Source organism: Lepidochelys olivacea (genome assembly GCF_965140295.1).
Source record: "Lepidochelys olivacea isolate rLepOli2 genome assembly, chromosome: 1".
NCBI classification, from domain to species: domain Eukaryota; kingdom Metazoa; phylum Chordata; order Testudines; family Cheloniidae; genus Lepidochelys; species Lepidochelys olivacea.
Genome location: NC_140411.1, coordinates 266,156,080 through 266,169,810, shown reverse-complemented (window position 1 = coordinate 266,169,810; position 13,731 = coordinate 266,156,080). Strand labels below are relative to the sequence as shown.

Genomic DNA, 13,731 nt, shown 5'->3' with positions numbered 1-13,731 from the left:
CCTCAATGGAATGGGTTCTTCAGCATGAAGAGGGTCCATAGAAAAGAATATACAGCCTAGAGCTGAATTACGCTTCCTGTGTAATCTCTACTGGGCTAGCGGGGAATAATACACCTTGTTCAACCCCCAGCTCTTCCCTCCATGCCGATCTCCACCGAGGGAGGAGTTCCCCCCAGGAAGGGAAGGAGGAGGGTACTTCAGAGGTGGCTGATACTTCCATCCCCTTCTGCAGAGGTCCTTCCCTGGGTATTGATCTGAGAGATGTGATCCAGACCATTGTAGCTACTGGTCATGTTAGCAGAACATGGAGGACACAAATGATCATAAACAAGAAGGCAAATAATATGGTCTGCTGGCTAAAGCATGGGGACTTGTAGTCAGGCCACCTGTGACCTTATCTCAGATCTGTCACTTAGTCACTGTTTGACCTTGAACAAGTTGCTTAGCCGCTCTGTGCCTCCGTTTTTCAGCCTGCTGGAGCACTGTGAAACAGCTTATGTTTGTCAAGAGCTTTGAGATCCTGGCTGAAAGCTGCAGTACAGTGCAGAGCATTCGTATTACGGTCACTGTTGACCCAAGTAAGTACAGTGCAGTCACAGGATAACTGTTTTCTTGCCTTCTCATTTTGGTCAGTGGTTTTCAACCTTTTTTTCTTTGCAGACCCCTAAAACATTTTCTAATGGAGGTGCAGACCCCTTTGGAAATCTTAGACATAGTCTGCAGACCCCAGGTTGGAAACCACTGATTCAGGGGTTTGAGCCTCAAGGTGTTAAAAACTTCATCTCACTGTAGGTGGTGGGCGTTGAGGGCACTCAGCACCTCACAGGGTCAAGCCTCATCATGAGAGCCAAGGTATCTAGTAATTCATTCATTATTTAGTGGGATTAACTAATAACTCGTATGTAGGGTAAATAAACACTATTTAAATACACAACAGTTACCAAGCACACAAAGGTTGCATGGTGAGCAATGTGTCCTGCAGAGGAAAGCAATACTCAGATAAATCAGATGCCTGGCTATCCACATGCCCACTAGCCCTATCTCCTAATCTAAGTGCTGGTGTACTGTAGTTCCCTGGCTGTCTTCTCCTGGTTATCTGAACATGTTTGGTATTGCCCAATGACTCTGATATTTAAGGAGTTTATTGGACTGGTCTGCCTGTGACTATATTTGCAACCCACAGAGAGAAACAGAAGGGACTTCCAGGTCATCCAGCACTTTGAAAATTTAAATAGAAAAATTTAATTTCTGTGTTCAGCTGAAGATTCCCTTTGCTTTGTTATACCAATAAAATAAAAACCAGCAGGATCTTATTCAAGGGAAGAAGGCAAAATGCCACATTTATTGTGAACACAGAATCCTAGTAAGCATTTAGTTATAGCTATAACGTTCCATTCAATTTCATACTTATTCACACACACACACACACACACACGAGGTTCTGCAAAGTTATCATAGTTACCAGCCTTAGAGTTGCTCGTGCCAAGCCACTGGCTAGGTGGTCTGGACACCAGGAGGGAGCAGGGCCTTGTCAGATGCTCATCTGATGCTCCTAGAAGTTGGCTTGCAGAATCAGACCCCAAAGTTCTCACTTTCTAGAGTCCATTTTTACAGGAATTTATTCCTATGCCAGTCTATGGGAATTGCTTCATCATGCTGCCGCTGAATCAATCAGCAGATTGCACATTCCTGACGGCTCCATGCTGCTAGATGTTACCTTGTTCTTCGGTTCTCCCATCCTTGAGGCTGTTGGGTGGATTCCAGTCTGCCCTCCGGGGGTCATCTGGTTGTCTCCACTCTGTGCATTCTTCGGCCGATCAATACTGAACTCCTGGGCTGGCACCTCCCTGATCATTCATTTATTATCCACACCAAGCATCCACCCACATACATCCTCTATCTCTATTTTAATCACAATTGTGAACAAAGCTAGATAAATACAACAAAAGGACAGGGAATCTGTGTGCTGTTTCTGTTGTTACAGAGTATCGCTTTGAGTCTTTCCCTATGTGAGTAGTTGTTACAAAGTATTGCTTTGAGAACAGACTCTGTCATAGGATATACTAACACAATTAGCAGCTTGCAAGTTTCACACAGAGAGGGAGAGAAACAGTAAAAAGAGACCAAAACCAAGAGACCTCTTAATTAGTAATACCCTGGAATTTAAACTATGGTGAGTCAAACTCATTTGTGATTTTAATACAGAACTTCTTTAATATGATCCAACAACTTCCCTGGCTGAGCCTCAGGAGATCAGAGCACTGGCTTGTCACGCAATCACTGGGCCTGACTCTGCAAACCTTGACTCATGCGAGTCTGCATCTGCAGGCTCAGGGCCCTGATCAGGACCTGACTAGAAATGAGTTAGGTGGGTACACATTCTAGTTCCCCATGAGGTGCTTTGGCAGAGCCAGGTGAAAATTCAAGGCTAGAACAGTGGAGTTGGTTGATCAGGACTAAGGTGCTGGAAGAGCTGGGTTAGGATCGCTTGTGCAGTATCTGACCCTTGGTCAATGCCCATAATAGTAATTACTACTTAATTTCCCTTTAACGAACACTAACCTGTGCTCAAAGTCTTTAATAAAGGATGGGTAGATGCTAGGTTGACTTGGTTCTGTTTAGAGCTCTTGGGCTTCTGACAGTCCAGCTCCCCTTGGACAGCTGGCAATTAGGTAGAATCAGAGGTAGGTAAGTCAGGTGGAGAGTTAATGGGCCTGCATTCTTGTGTGAGTGTTGCCCTCATTTAAGGTTTGAGCCAACTCCCATTGAAATCTGTGGAAAGACTCCCCCTGACTTCAGTGGGAGTTGAATCATGGCCCATAGGTGCTTTGAGCCCACCTGACTAAAATGGACTAACTCAGAAAGAAAGTCTTTAAATCTCTGCTTTCTTCCCCTCTGTTTCTCAGCTGCAGGGAGCCATCATGGTCGCTTCCTGTCTCCAAATATTTGTTGGATTTTCTGGCCTGGTTGGATTTCTGATGCGATTCATCGGTCCGTTGACCATTGCCCCAACCATAACCTTGGTTGCGCTGCCTCTCTTCAACTCTGCAGGAGATGAAGCTGGCTCACATTGGGGCATATCAGCCATGTAAGTAACACTTCACCTTCGCAAAACTGGGGTCAGATTAATGGGATAAATAGTCTAAATCAGAAATTGGATCCGTCATTACCCGCTGGTGGGGAAATGACCTCTGGATTCTAAATGCACTGTTAAATGCTGACAGGGTACTGAGCGTTGCACAAGACACCGATGGTAACACAGACCCTGCCCCAAAGAGATTATAGCCTTTACATTTACACACATACCACAAACAGAAAATGCATTTGATTTTTAAAATTCCAAAGCAGCAACAAACAAACTAATTGTTATTTTTGTGTGGCATCTTCAGTGTACAAATGCTCTGTCATAGTCGTTCTGTTACACGTGTGCATATGTATGTATGTGAGACTCATCCCTGCAGAGCCTCTTGCTGGTCTCTCAGGGAATTAGCTCTTCCAGCCTCCGGAGCACCCTCTGCAGGCCAGTGTCCCGCTTGCCACTGGCCCCCATGTCCCTCCCGGACCCCGGTTCCCCTTTCCCTAGGGTGCTGCTCCCTGGCAGTGCCCCACAGTCTCTGGGTCTCCCCTCCCCGATGAACCCTCACCTCACTTCAGTCTTTGGCTACTGCCCAGTCACCATCTAGCCCCCGTTCACTGGGGCAGACTGCAGTGTATTAGCCAATCATCACAGGCAAGGGGGGTTTAGACCTGCTGCCTCTGCCTACCCGTGGGCTGCCCCCTGCAACCCCAGTACCTATCTTAGGCCATCTGCCAAGCCTGCAGCCTGGGGCTTTTCCAGTCTGGAGCCTCCCAGTTCCTCTGGCCTTTCCCAGCCCTGCTTCACCTTAGGTACCCAGGTATGCTCCCCAGCAGCCAGGCCCTTCTCCGTCTAAATGTAGAGAGAGACTTTGTCTGCTCTTACCCCACTGCCCTCTTATAAGGGCCAGCTGAGCCCTGATTGGGGCGTGGCCACAGCTGAGCCTGCTTCCCCCAGTCGGCCTGGGAACTGCTTGCTCCCAGCCACAGCCCACTTCTGGGCTGTTTTAAGCCCTTTAAGGCCAGAGCGGGTGACCAGTGGGTATGTGAGTATGTATTACCCACAAAAACTACATTAAAAGAACATTATTAAGGTTGCAAAGTCAAGCAGTCAGAAGTTAAGAAATGCCAGAATTAAGGTTGCCTGTGCAATCTTAATTCAGCCCCTTTGTTCGTATGCATTGAGTCTTCAATTACACGATCCTTGTGTGTGTAGGCTGGGGGGAATACCAAAGAAACCCCCTTTTTGAAGTTAAAAGCTACATTGCTGGAACTACATAAAAATGAGGAAGTTGGTTAAACAGAAATTAGAAGGAACAGTCATGAATGAAATGCCTGCAAGCTGAATGAAAACTAGTTAAAAACACTATAATAGAGGCTCATGCTAAATGTATACCCAATTTCTTTAAATAAATAGTAAGAGTATTAAGTGCCACGTGTCTACACAGAGTAAAAGAGGCAGTTAAAGGTTAAGAGACATCCTTTAAAATGGGAAATAAAATCCTAGTGAGGAAAATAGAAAGAAGCATCAACTCTGGCAAGACAAGTATAAAAGTATAATTAGGCAAAAAAAGAAGTTGAAGAGTAACTAGCAAAAGACACAAAAACTAAAACCAACCAACTTCAGAAGCAGGAAGCCTGCCAAACAGTCAGTGGGGCCACTGGACTATAGAGGTGCTAAACGAGCACACAAGGAAGACAAGGCTGTTGTGGAGAAGCTAAATGAATTCTCTGCATTAGTTTTCACTGTGAGGAAAATTCTCATATCTGAGCCATTCTTTTCAGGTGACAAATCTGAGGAACTGTTTCAGATTGAGGTGTCAGCAGAGGAGGATTTAGAACACATTGATAAACTAAACAGTAATAAGACACCAGGGCCAGATGGCATTCACCCAAGAGTTCTGAAGGAACTTAAATACAAAACTGTGGTATATAACCTATCGCTTGAATCAGCCTCTGTACCAGGTAATTGGAGGATACCTACGGTAATGCTGATTTTTTAAAGAGAGATACAGAGGCGATCCTGGCAATTACAAGCTAGTAAGCCTAGCTTCAGTACTGGGCAAACTAGTTGAACCTATAGTAAAGAACAGACGTATCAGATACCTAAATGAACATAGTATGTTGGGGGAAGAGTCAACACAATTTTTGTAAAGGAAAATCATGCCTCACCAATCTAATAGAATTCTTTGAAGGTGTCAGCAAGCATGTAATGGTGATCCAGTGGATATAGTGCACTTATATTTTCAGAAAAGCTTTGACAAGTTCCTACACCAAAGGCTCTTAAGCAAAGTACGCAGTTATGGGAATCAGTAACTAGTTAAAAGCCATGAAGCAAAGGGTAGGAATAAATGGTTGGTTTTCACAGTGGGCAGAGGTAAATAGCAGGGTCCTCCAAGATTCTGTAGTGGAACGAGTGCTGTTCCACATATTCATAAATGATCTGGAAAAGGCAGAAAACAGTGAGGGGACAAAGTTTGCAGATGATTCAGAATTACTCAGGATAGTCAAGTTCAAAGCTGAGTGCGAAGAGTTACAAAGGGAAAACTGGGTGACTGGGCAACAAACTGGCAAATTGAAATTCAGTGTTGATAAATGCAAAGCAATGAACATTGGAAAACATAACAATCCATACAAAATGATGGCGTCTAAATGAGTTTTTACCTTCAAGAAAGACATCTTGGAGTCACTGTGGATAGTTCTCTGAAAACATCTGCTCAGTGTGTAGCAGCAGTCAAAAAAGTGAACAGAATGTTTGGAGCCGTTAGGAAAGGGATAGATAATAAGACAGAAAATATCATAATGCCTCTATATTAATCCCTGGTATGCCCACACTTTGAATACTTCATGCAGTTCTGGTCGTCCATCTCAAAAAAGATATATTGGATTTGGAAAAAGTAGAGATAAGGGCAACAAAATGATTAATGGTGTGTAACAGCTTCCATACAAGGAGAGATTAAAAAGACGGGGACTGTTCATCCTAGAAAAGCTAAAACGAAGGGGCTATGATAGAGATCTATAAAATTATGAATGGGATGAAGAAAGTGAATAAGAAAATGTTATTGATCCCTTCATATAACACTGGAACCAGGGATCACCCAGTGAAATTAATAGGCAGAAGAAAGTACTTCACATAATGCACAGCCTGTGGAACTCATTGCCAGGTGATGTTTTGAAGGCCAAAAGTATAATTGGGTTCAAACAAGAATTAGATAAGTTCCTGGAGGACAGGTCCAACAATTGCTATTAGACAAAATGGTCAAGGATGCAACCCCATGCTCTGGTGTCCCTAGACCTCTGACTGCCAGAAGCTGAGACTGGACAACAGAGAATGGCTCGCTCTATAATTGCCCTGTTCTTTTCATTCCCTCTGAAGCATCTGGTGACGGCCACTGTGTGAAGACAAGACACTGGGCTTGATGAACCATTGGTCTGACCTAGTATGGCTGTTCTTATGATCACATATTTTTCCCCATAGGCACCTGCCTCATTCATTGTACAGGATGGTGCTCACTTAACGAGTAGCTATTCAATATTGTGTTGTCTTCTCATTGGTCAATAGTATGGCCCTAGTCTTTATTTCCTGCACACTATTCAAGCCCTACTCTGCAGAGAGAATTATTTATTTTCCCATGGACTTTTCTGTGGAGCTCATCACTATAGTATCTGAGTGTTTCACAAATTCTAATGGATTTATTTTCACTACACCATGGTGAGATGAGGGGCTGTTATCCCCATTTTATGGCTGGGGAACTAAAGCCCAGAGAGATCAAATTAAAAAGTGTTCACGTCTGGGTTCCCAAGTTGAGACACCTGGGACTTGATACAGGTCCCACTGACTTCAGTTGTAGCTGTGAATGCTCAGCGTTTCTGAAAACAGACGTTGGGATCTCAAGTCAGGCATCCAAAAATGACACAGCCACTTAATGTCTACCTGTGAAAGGTCTGGATTAAGTGACTTTCCCAGCATCATATAACTCTGTGGCAGAGGCAGGGTTAGCATCCAGTTCACCAGGACAGCATAGTTGTTCAACCATGAGACCATCCTTTCTTTTCCTGCAATCTCCTGCCTCTTTCACTACACAACTTGCAATTCAGCTGGTCCATCCTGTACCATGCCTAGAGAACACCTTCATGCACTCATGTTTCACTCCATCGACTTCCTCTCTCTTGTGTCCTCCCCTGACGCCAAGTGGTGAGACCTGATGCCACCTGAGGAGGGCAAGGAACTCCATGGGGCTAGCCTATACTCCACTCTGATGTCACGGCCTGCCAGGGATATTAATTGGAAGCTCCTCTACAGAGCTGAGAGCACAGGCATATGCCTGGCATGGTTCACAGGCTCCACCACAGCTGTCCCTTTTGCGGTGAGAGGGAGACCCTGTCACATGTCTATGCAGGGTGCATCAGGTGGCAGCCCCTCTTCTGACTCCTTCAGAATCTCTGACTCAGGTTCTGGCTGTACTTTCCCCATACCTCCTGATCTGTGCTCCCCCACAAAGTTGCAGAATCTCCTCGTCGACCTATTCCTGGGGCTGGCCAAGATGGCCATCCATCCCTCCAGGAGGAGGAAGGAGGATGGGGGAAATACTCTGCAACTGTGGGGCCTATTTCCATTTCCTTGTTCGATCACGCCTCCAGGCTGAGTTCCTCTCGGTGGTGTCCGCTGACTCCTTCAGTGCCTTTGAAAAGCAGTGGGTGCCGTCGGAGTTCTCTGCTTGATTGCTTCTTTTGGTTCTCTGATTTTCAACCAATGACCTCACTCCTGTTCCTGTTTCTCTCTGCCCCTCCCCCCTGCATTGTCCCACTCCCTCACTTGTAGCTTGGGCTTAGCAGCATCTCCCCCTAGCTGGGGGTGGGAGGCCTTTAGCTTTGGGCAAGTCGAGACCCACCTGTCCCAGATCTACACCTTCCAACTTCTGCAACCATTGTAGCAGGGGGTCCTACAGACAACAGCCCTGATTCATCCCCAGAACAGGTTCACCCTGTGCACTGAATGAGGCTAGGGTCCTATGGGAAAAAAGAGCATGTAACTATAGGCTGTATTATAATGCATATGCATAGGGGCTGAATTAAGGTTGCACAGGCAGCCTTACTGCTGGCATTTCCAAACTTCTGAGTGCTTAAATTTAAAATCTTAATGTTTTAATATTCTGCCCTGTCCCCATCAACCTGTCCCTGTCTCTTCCTCACCCCTGGTTCCTTGTCTCGGTCCCATTCACTTAGCCAGTACGAGGCGCCACTCCTCAGGATTCTCATCCCAGGCCTAGCCTCCTTGCCTAGATAGTCTTAGTCCCCTCACTCCTGGCTCTTTGTCTCTCTCCCTCGTGTGCATAGACTGGCTCTGTCCTACCTTCTCTCCCCAGGGTCCTCATCCAATCTGTCCCCCTCAACACCTCCTCCCCATCCTTGTCCCAGTCTTTGCCCAGCCAGTCCTAGTTCTCCCTGCACAGCCCAGATTCTTGTTAGATCTGTCCTGTCCCTGTCCCCCCCTCTCCCCTCCCCGGTTCCCTCCACCACATTCCTAGCCCCAGTCTCCTTGTCCTGCCAATCCTAACCTCCCTTCAATTCTAGTCTCTTCTTGGTCTTCCTGCCCCTTCCTCCAAGACAACTAACTCTTATTCCTTCCTCTGTTTACCTCACTGGCTCCTAGTCTACCAACCTCCTCTGTCCTGCCACCCTCTAGTGCCAGTCTCACTAGACCCCCTTGTCCCAATCTACTCCTTTCCCTCCCTGCAGGTATGGCTCTTGTCCCCTCTGCAATTGCATCAGATGGCTTCCTCCTCCACAGTGCCTGGATACCAGGAGGGAGGGGTGGCACTGAGAGTACAGGAGAGACAGGCTCCCTTCTCTCCATTCTGGTGCCCAGTTTCACCCTGGCCCAGAGCAGCTGGGAACATCCTTTTCAGGGCAACTCTATCTTTGTCCCTGTATGCCTAGGTGAAAGTCTGCTCTCTTGCTCTGTGGGCATGGTGCATATGCTGTCGGGTCAGCACTAGGAGCTGAAAGAGGCTGGAGCATGCTCAGTGAGGATATAATCTTCAGAAATGTTAGCTGCTAAAATCAAATAACTTTCTAATGAGTATATGCAAACTGTAATTTTTTTCCCCAAAGGCTAATAACTTGGATACATTTGGGTGGATTTTCACAGGATGGCAAAAGGCACATTCCTGACCCAACGACCAAATTTCAAGGCATGGTCATGCTGGAGCTGTTCAAAGAAAAGGTTTTCAGAACTTTTTACTATGGGTAAAGCAACTGAGTTTCCGTAGCCTCATTCTTGGAAATGGCTGATCTGTTTTAGCTGAAATTTTTCAAACGTAGGCATCCTGAGTCAGACAACCAGCATGCAAAACTTTAGCCTGAATGATTGTAGGTTGTTTTCGGTTGCTTATAAAATTGGCTGGCCTTATAATAGGAGGTGTTGGGTAACCTTAACAGGCAGTACTATCAGCTCCACCTAAAATACCATTTTTCAAACCATTCATAAACCTACCAACAATCTTCATTGGTCCAACCGCACAAAAGGGCAGATATGTTGGGTTCTGTAGCTTTAGAAATTGGGAAAAAGAAACCGGTGTCTGTGAAAGCTTTCCATGCCTAACCAGTGTCACGGAGTCACCGGGCGATGCTCTGGAGTGACTCCATATGAAGCCAGTCGGGACTCTGGGGGATCCTCCTCTCTCTGAGCAGACTGTCTCCAGGGCAAGAAGCTTAACAGCTTCGACCTTCCTGAGTCTGACCTTGGAGCATTCAGCATCCCATTCCACACCGTGCGCTTCCCACAGCGAGTCCGCACCGGCGGGGCTCCTGAGGAAGCCAGAGGGCCCTGCACCCCACCTCCGCAGTCAGATGTGATTCTCGGCCAGCCAATAAAACAGAAGGTTTATTAGACGACAGGAACATGGCCTAAAACAGAGCTTGTAGGTACAGAGAACAGGACCCCTCAGTCCAGTCCGTCTTGGGGGGCAGGGAGGCCAGAGCCCCATCTGGGCCTCCTTCCATTTCCCCAGCCAGCTACAAACTGAAACTCTCCTGTCCCTCCTCTCGCCTTTGTCTCTTTCCCAGGCCAGGAGGCCACCTGATCTCTTTGTTCTCTAACACCTTCAGTTGGCAACCTTTATAGAGGAGAGGCCCAGGCCATCAGTTGCCAGGAGACAGGGTATCGACCGTTCTCTGTGCAGACGCCATCACACTGGGCTTCTAGGGCTCTGCAACAATCACACATCCTTATCCCACCACTGGCACCAGCTGTCACAGAGTCACCGGACAATGCTTTGGAACTACTCCATACGAAACCAGTCAGGACTCTGGGGGAGCCTCCCAGTCTACTGACAGAGAGGAGGCTCCCCCAAAGTCCTGACTGGCTTTGTATGGAGTAGTTCCAGAGCATTGCTTGGTGACTGTGTGACAACTGTTGTTAGAGGTGGGTTCTACTGCACCCTGTGAATGGCGCTTCTTGCAGTAAGTGACTGGGGAGCAGTAAAATGAAGGCGGATTAATGAGGACCAGGCATGCTGAAGGCTCAGAGAGGAGTGGTTTCAGGGGGCAGAGGAGCTACGCTTAACCCCTGGGAGTGTGACCAGCAAGAAGGACTGTTGCAGTAACGGGTCTCCCTGGGGACTGCGGTGAGCAGTCTCAGGGGTGGAGGAGTCTGCGGCTCGACCCTGGGAGAGAGGTGGTGACCTGGAGAAGGGCTGGCACACTAGGGGCTCTTCCTTGAAACCATGGGGAGCTGAGAGCGCACAGGCCTGCGAGTCCACAGCAACTTGGGAGCAGCGAAGTGATGGCCTATCACCATCTCCTTAAGAAGGACATTGTAAACCTGTGCAAAAAGAGAGGGTTACGGGTTGGAAAGTTCACCAAAGCACAGTTAGTCATGCAGCTGGAAAATGATGACTGCCTAAGGAGCAGATTCCTGACCCAGATGGGGCTACAAGAGGATCTGGGAGCAGCTGGAGCGGTAACCAGGCATCCCCAAGACTCCTGTCCCCGACTAGATGGGGGTCTTCATGATCGGGGTCCCCATCAGGGGGTCAGACACAGATGGGACTGGAGCTGAGTCCGAAGGAGCGAGAGGACCATGAGAGACAGCGAGAGCCCAAGAAAGAACTGCAGAAGAAGCAGCAGCAGCAGCATGAACTGGCGATGGGGGAGCAGAGAGGCATAGGGGACTTCCCAGGGGTGAGTGGGGATAGACCCTGGGTTGCCAGTTCTGCTGGGAACCTTGATACTAAATTGCTGCCCCTGGTTAAGGAGTGGGGGGATGTGGATGCCTACCTCAGTGCCTTCAAGCAGGCTGGTGATTTGAACCAGGGAGACCCTGCGGAAAAGCCCCGGTATGTAGCTCCCTTTCTGGGTCCCAAGGACATAGATGCCATCAGCCAGATGGGTGGGGTGGTGGACAGGCTTCCACTCCTGGCCCCAGCCTATATGTCTTAGCGTGGAGTTTCCTGGGCTCAGGCCCCTCAGAGTCCCAGTGGGAGTGGAAGGTGATGGTCAATGGGGAGACATTCCTGGGGTGGCGACATTCTGGGACAGAGAACTGTTGTCAGACCCCGGGTGGTGTAGGCCCACCAGATGCTGAGGGGCTTTGTGAACTGGGTGAAGGTCCCAGGTATGAAGCCCCTCTCCCTGCCTATGGCCCAGATCCCTGTGAAGACACAGGAGGGGTCGGTCTGGCTGGTAGTTGGGGTTCTCCAGGATATCAACTGTGAGGTCCTGTTGGGGGATGACTGTCTTTCTTTGGGACAGGATCCAGGCCGAGCTCCTGTAACGGCCGAGGACTTGAATTTGAATCCAGGGAAACAATTGGCTAAGATGGAAATGGTCAGTGAAAAGGCAAATGACCTGGCTGGCCAGTGGGAGGAGCTGCTAAGCTCGGGATACCTGCCTGCCTGTAATTAGCCTCCTAGGGCAGAGTGGGATGGAGAGATGCTCCCCACCCCCATGCACACCTGAGAGGGTGCTCACACTGGCTCTGATGCTGTGATCAAAGCAGCGAGCTCACTGCCTGCCCCCACTGGGACAGCAAAGGCAGCTCTGAGCATGGGGGGAACGGAGACCCCAGCTGAGTGTGGGGAGACACAGGCAGGGCAGGACGGCTGCCAACCAGGTTTGCTTGGTCCAGAGGGGCTGCTGGGAAGTGATCCCACGGCAGGGAGGGAGCTACCAGGGACAGGGCTCAGCAAGGCTGTGACCCCAGCCCAGCCAGTGAGAGGGAACAGGTCCCCATCCCTTCTCCAGCAGCTGAATTCCAGACTGAGCTGCAGAAGGAGAAGCTGAGGGAACTTGCTGGCCACCGTGCTTCCCTTGGGGAAGGCTGCAGGGAAAGATTCCTGTGGGAGAAGGGATTTCTGTACCAGGAATGGGCTCCCCCGGGGGAAGCAGAACTGTGGAGGATCAGGAGGCAGCTAGTGGTGTCCCAGAAGTATCGCCACAGGCTATTGTACCTCACCCATGATATCCCTCTCTCAGGACACCAGGGGATCCAACGCCCCAGGCAGTGGCTGTTGCAGAACTTTTACTGGCCCGGAGTCTGTGACGCAACCCAGCAGGTCCTGCGACCCTGCCAGAGGGTGGGGAAGGCCCGGGAGAAGGGTGAAGCTCCCTTGAGACCCCTGTCCATCACAGAGGAACCTTTCCAGAAGGTGGAGAAGATCAGAGATTGGCCTGTTCCCCAGACCAAGAAACGGGTCCAGGCCTTTATTGGGTTAGCAGGGTATTACCGGAGGTTTGTACCCCCTTGAGCTCCCTAGCTGCCCCCATCACTGAGCTATGTAAGAAGGGGAAGCCAGATGAGGTGGTCTGGACCAAGCAGTACCAGAGGGCTCTCTGTGCACTGAAGGAGGCTCTAATCCAGGGCCCGGTAAATCTGGTAAACCCAGACATTGCCAAGACCTTTACCGTGTTCACTGACGGGTCAGACGCAGGGCTGGGTGCGGTGCTGATGCTAAGCGGGAGAGACACCCCATCGGGTACTTGAGCAAGAAGCTGCTGCCCCGGGAGCAGAACTATGTGGCCATAGAGAAGAAATGCCTGGCCATGGTGCAGGCCCTTAAAAAGCTGCAGCTGTATCTATTTGGGCGGCGCTTTAGGCGTATACCGACCACTCTGCCCCGACGTGGCTGCATCAAATGAAAGGGGCTGATGCTGAGATGCTGGTCACAGAGACACCTGGTCAGAGGGTGGCCAAAGTCAAGATGGGGGCTCTTAACCAAGAGAGCCCAAATCACAGCCCTCCAGACTGGAGCTCTGGGAGAATACCAGAACCCAGTTTGAACCCCAGGGGTTTTGGGGTGGCAAAAGGGCACGGGCTGCATAAACCTTCCCAAATGTGGCCTCTGAGTGCCAGTCGAGCACACCCGACCTAAGGGAGGGTGTGAAACTGGAAGGGCCTGGTGAAACTCCCACCAAGGAATGGGAGAAATGCTGGGGCATCCATGGGAACGTTGGTGGGTTTGAACTTCCCCAGGTCGCTGGCTAAAGTGACCCCACTCAGTTTGGTCTCGAAGGGGGGAGAGATGTGATGAAGTGGGAATGTTCTTAATGTTTTCTCTGAATGCTTTGTGAGTGCCTCAGTTTCCATTAGGCATTTCTTAAGTATCTAGGTGGTGGGATAAGGGTGTCTGATTGTTGAAGAGCCCTAGAAGCCCA

General features: G+C 49.0%; 1 protein-coding gene across 1 annotated transcript in view; it reads left to right on the top strand.

Moving 5' to 3' along the window:
• LOC311523429 (solute carrier family 23 member 1-like) overlaps window positions 1-13,731 on the top strand; it is a gene marked incomplete at its 5' end in the record, with an annotated part of 92,430 nt that overhangs the window by 52,523 nt on the left and 26,176 nt on the right. Inside the window, one exon of the mRNA XM_084633399.1 lies at window positions 2,907-3,088. Within this exon, the coding sequence (XP_084489525.1) occupies window positions 2,907-3,088 (182 nt within the window). The remainder of the gene's footprint in view (window positions 1-2,906; window positions 3,089-13,731) is intronic.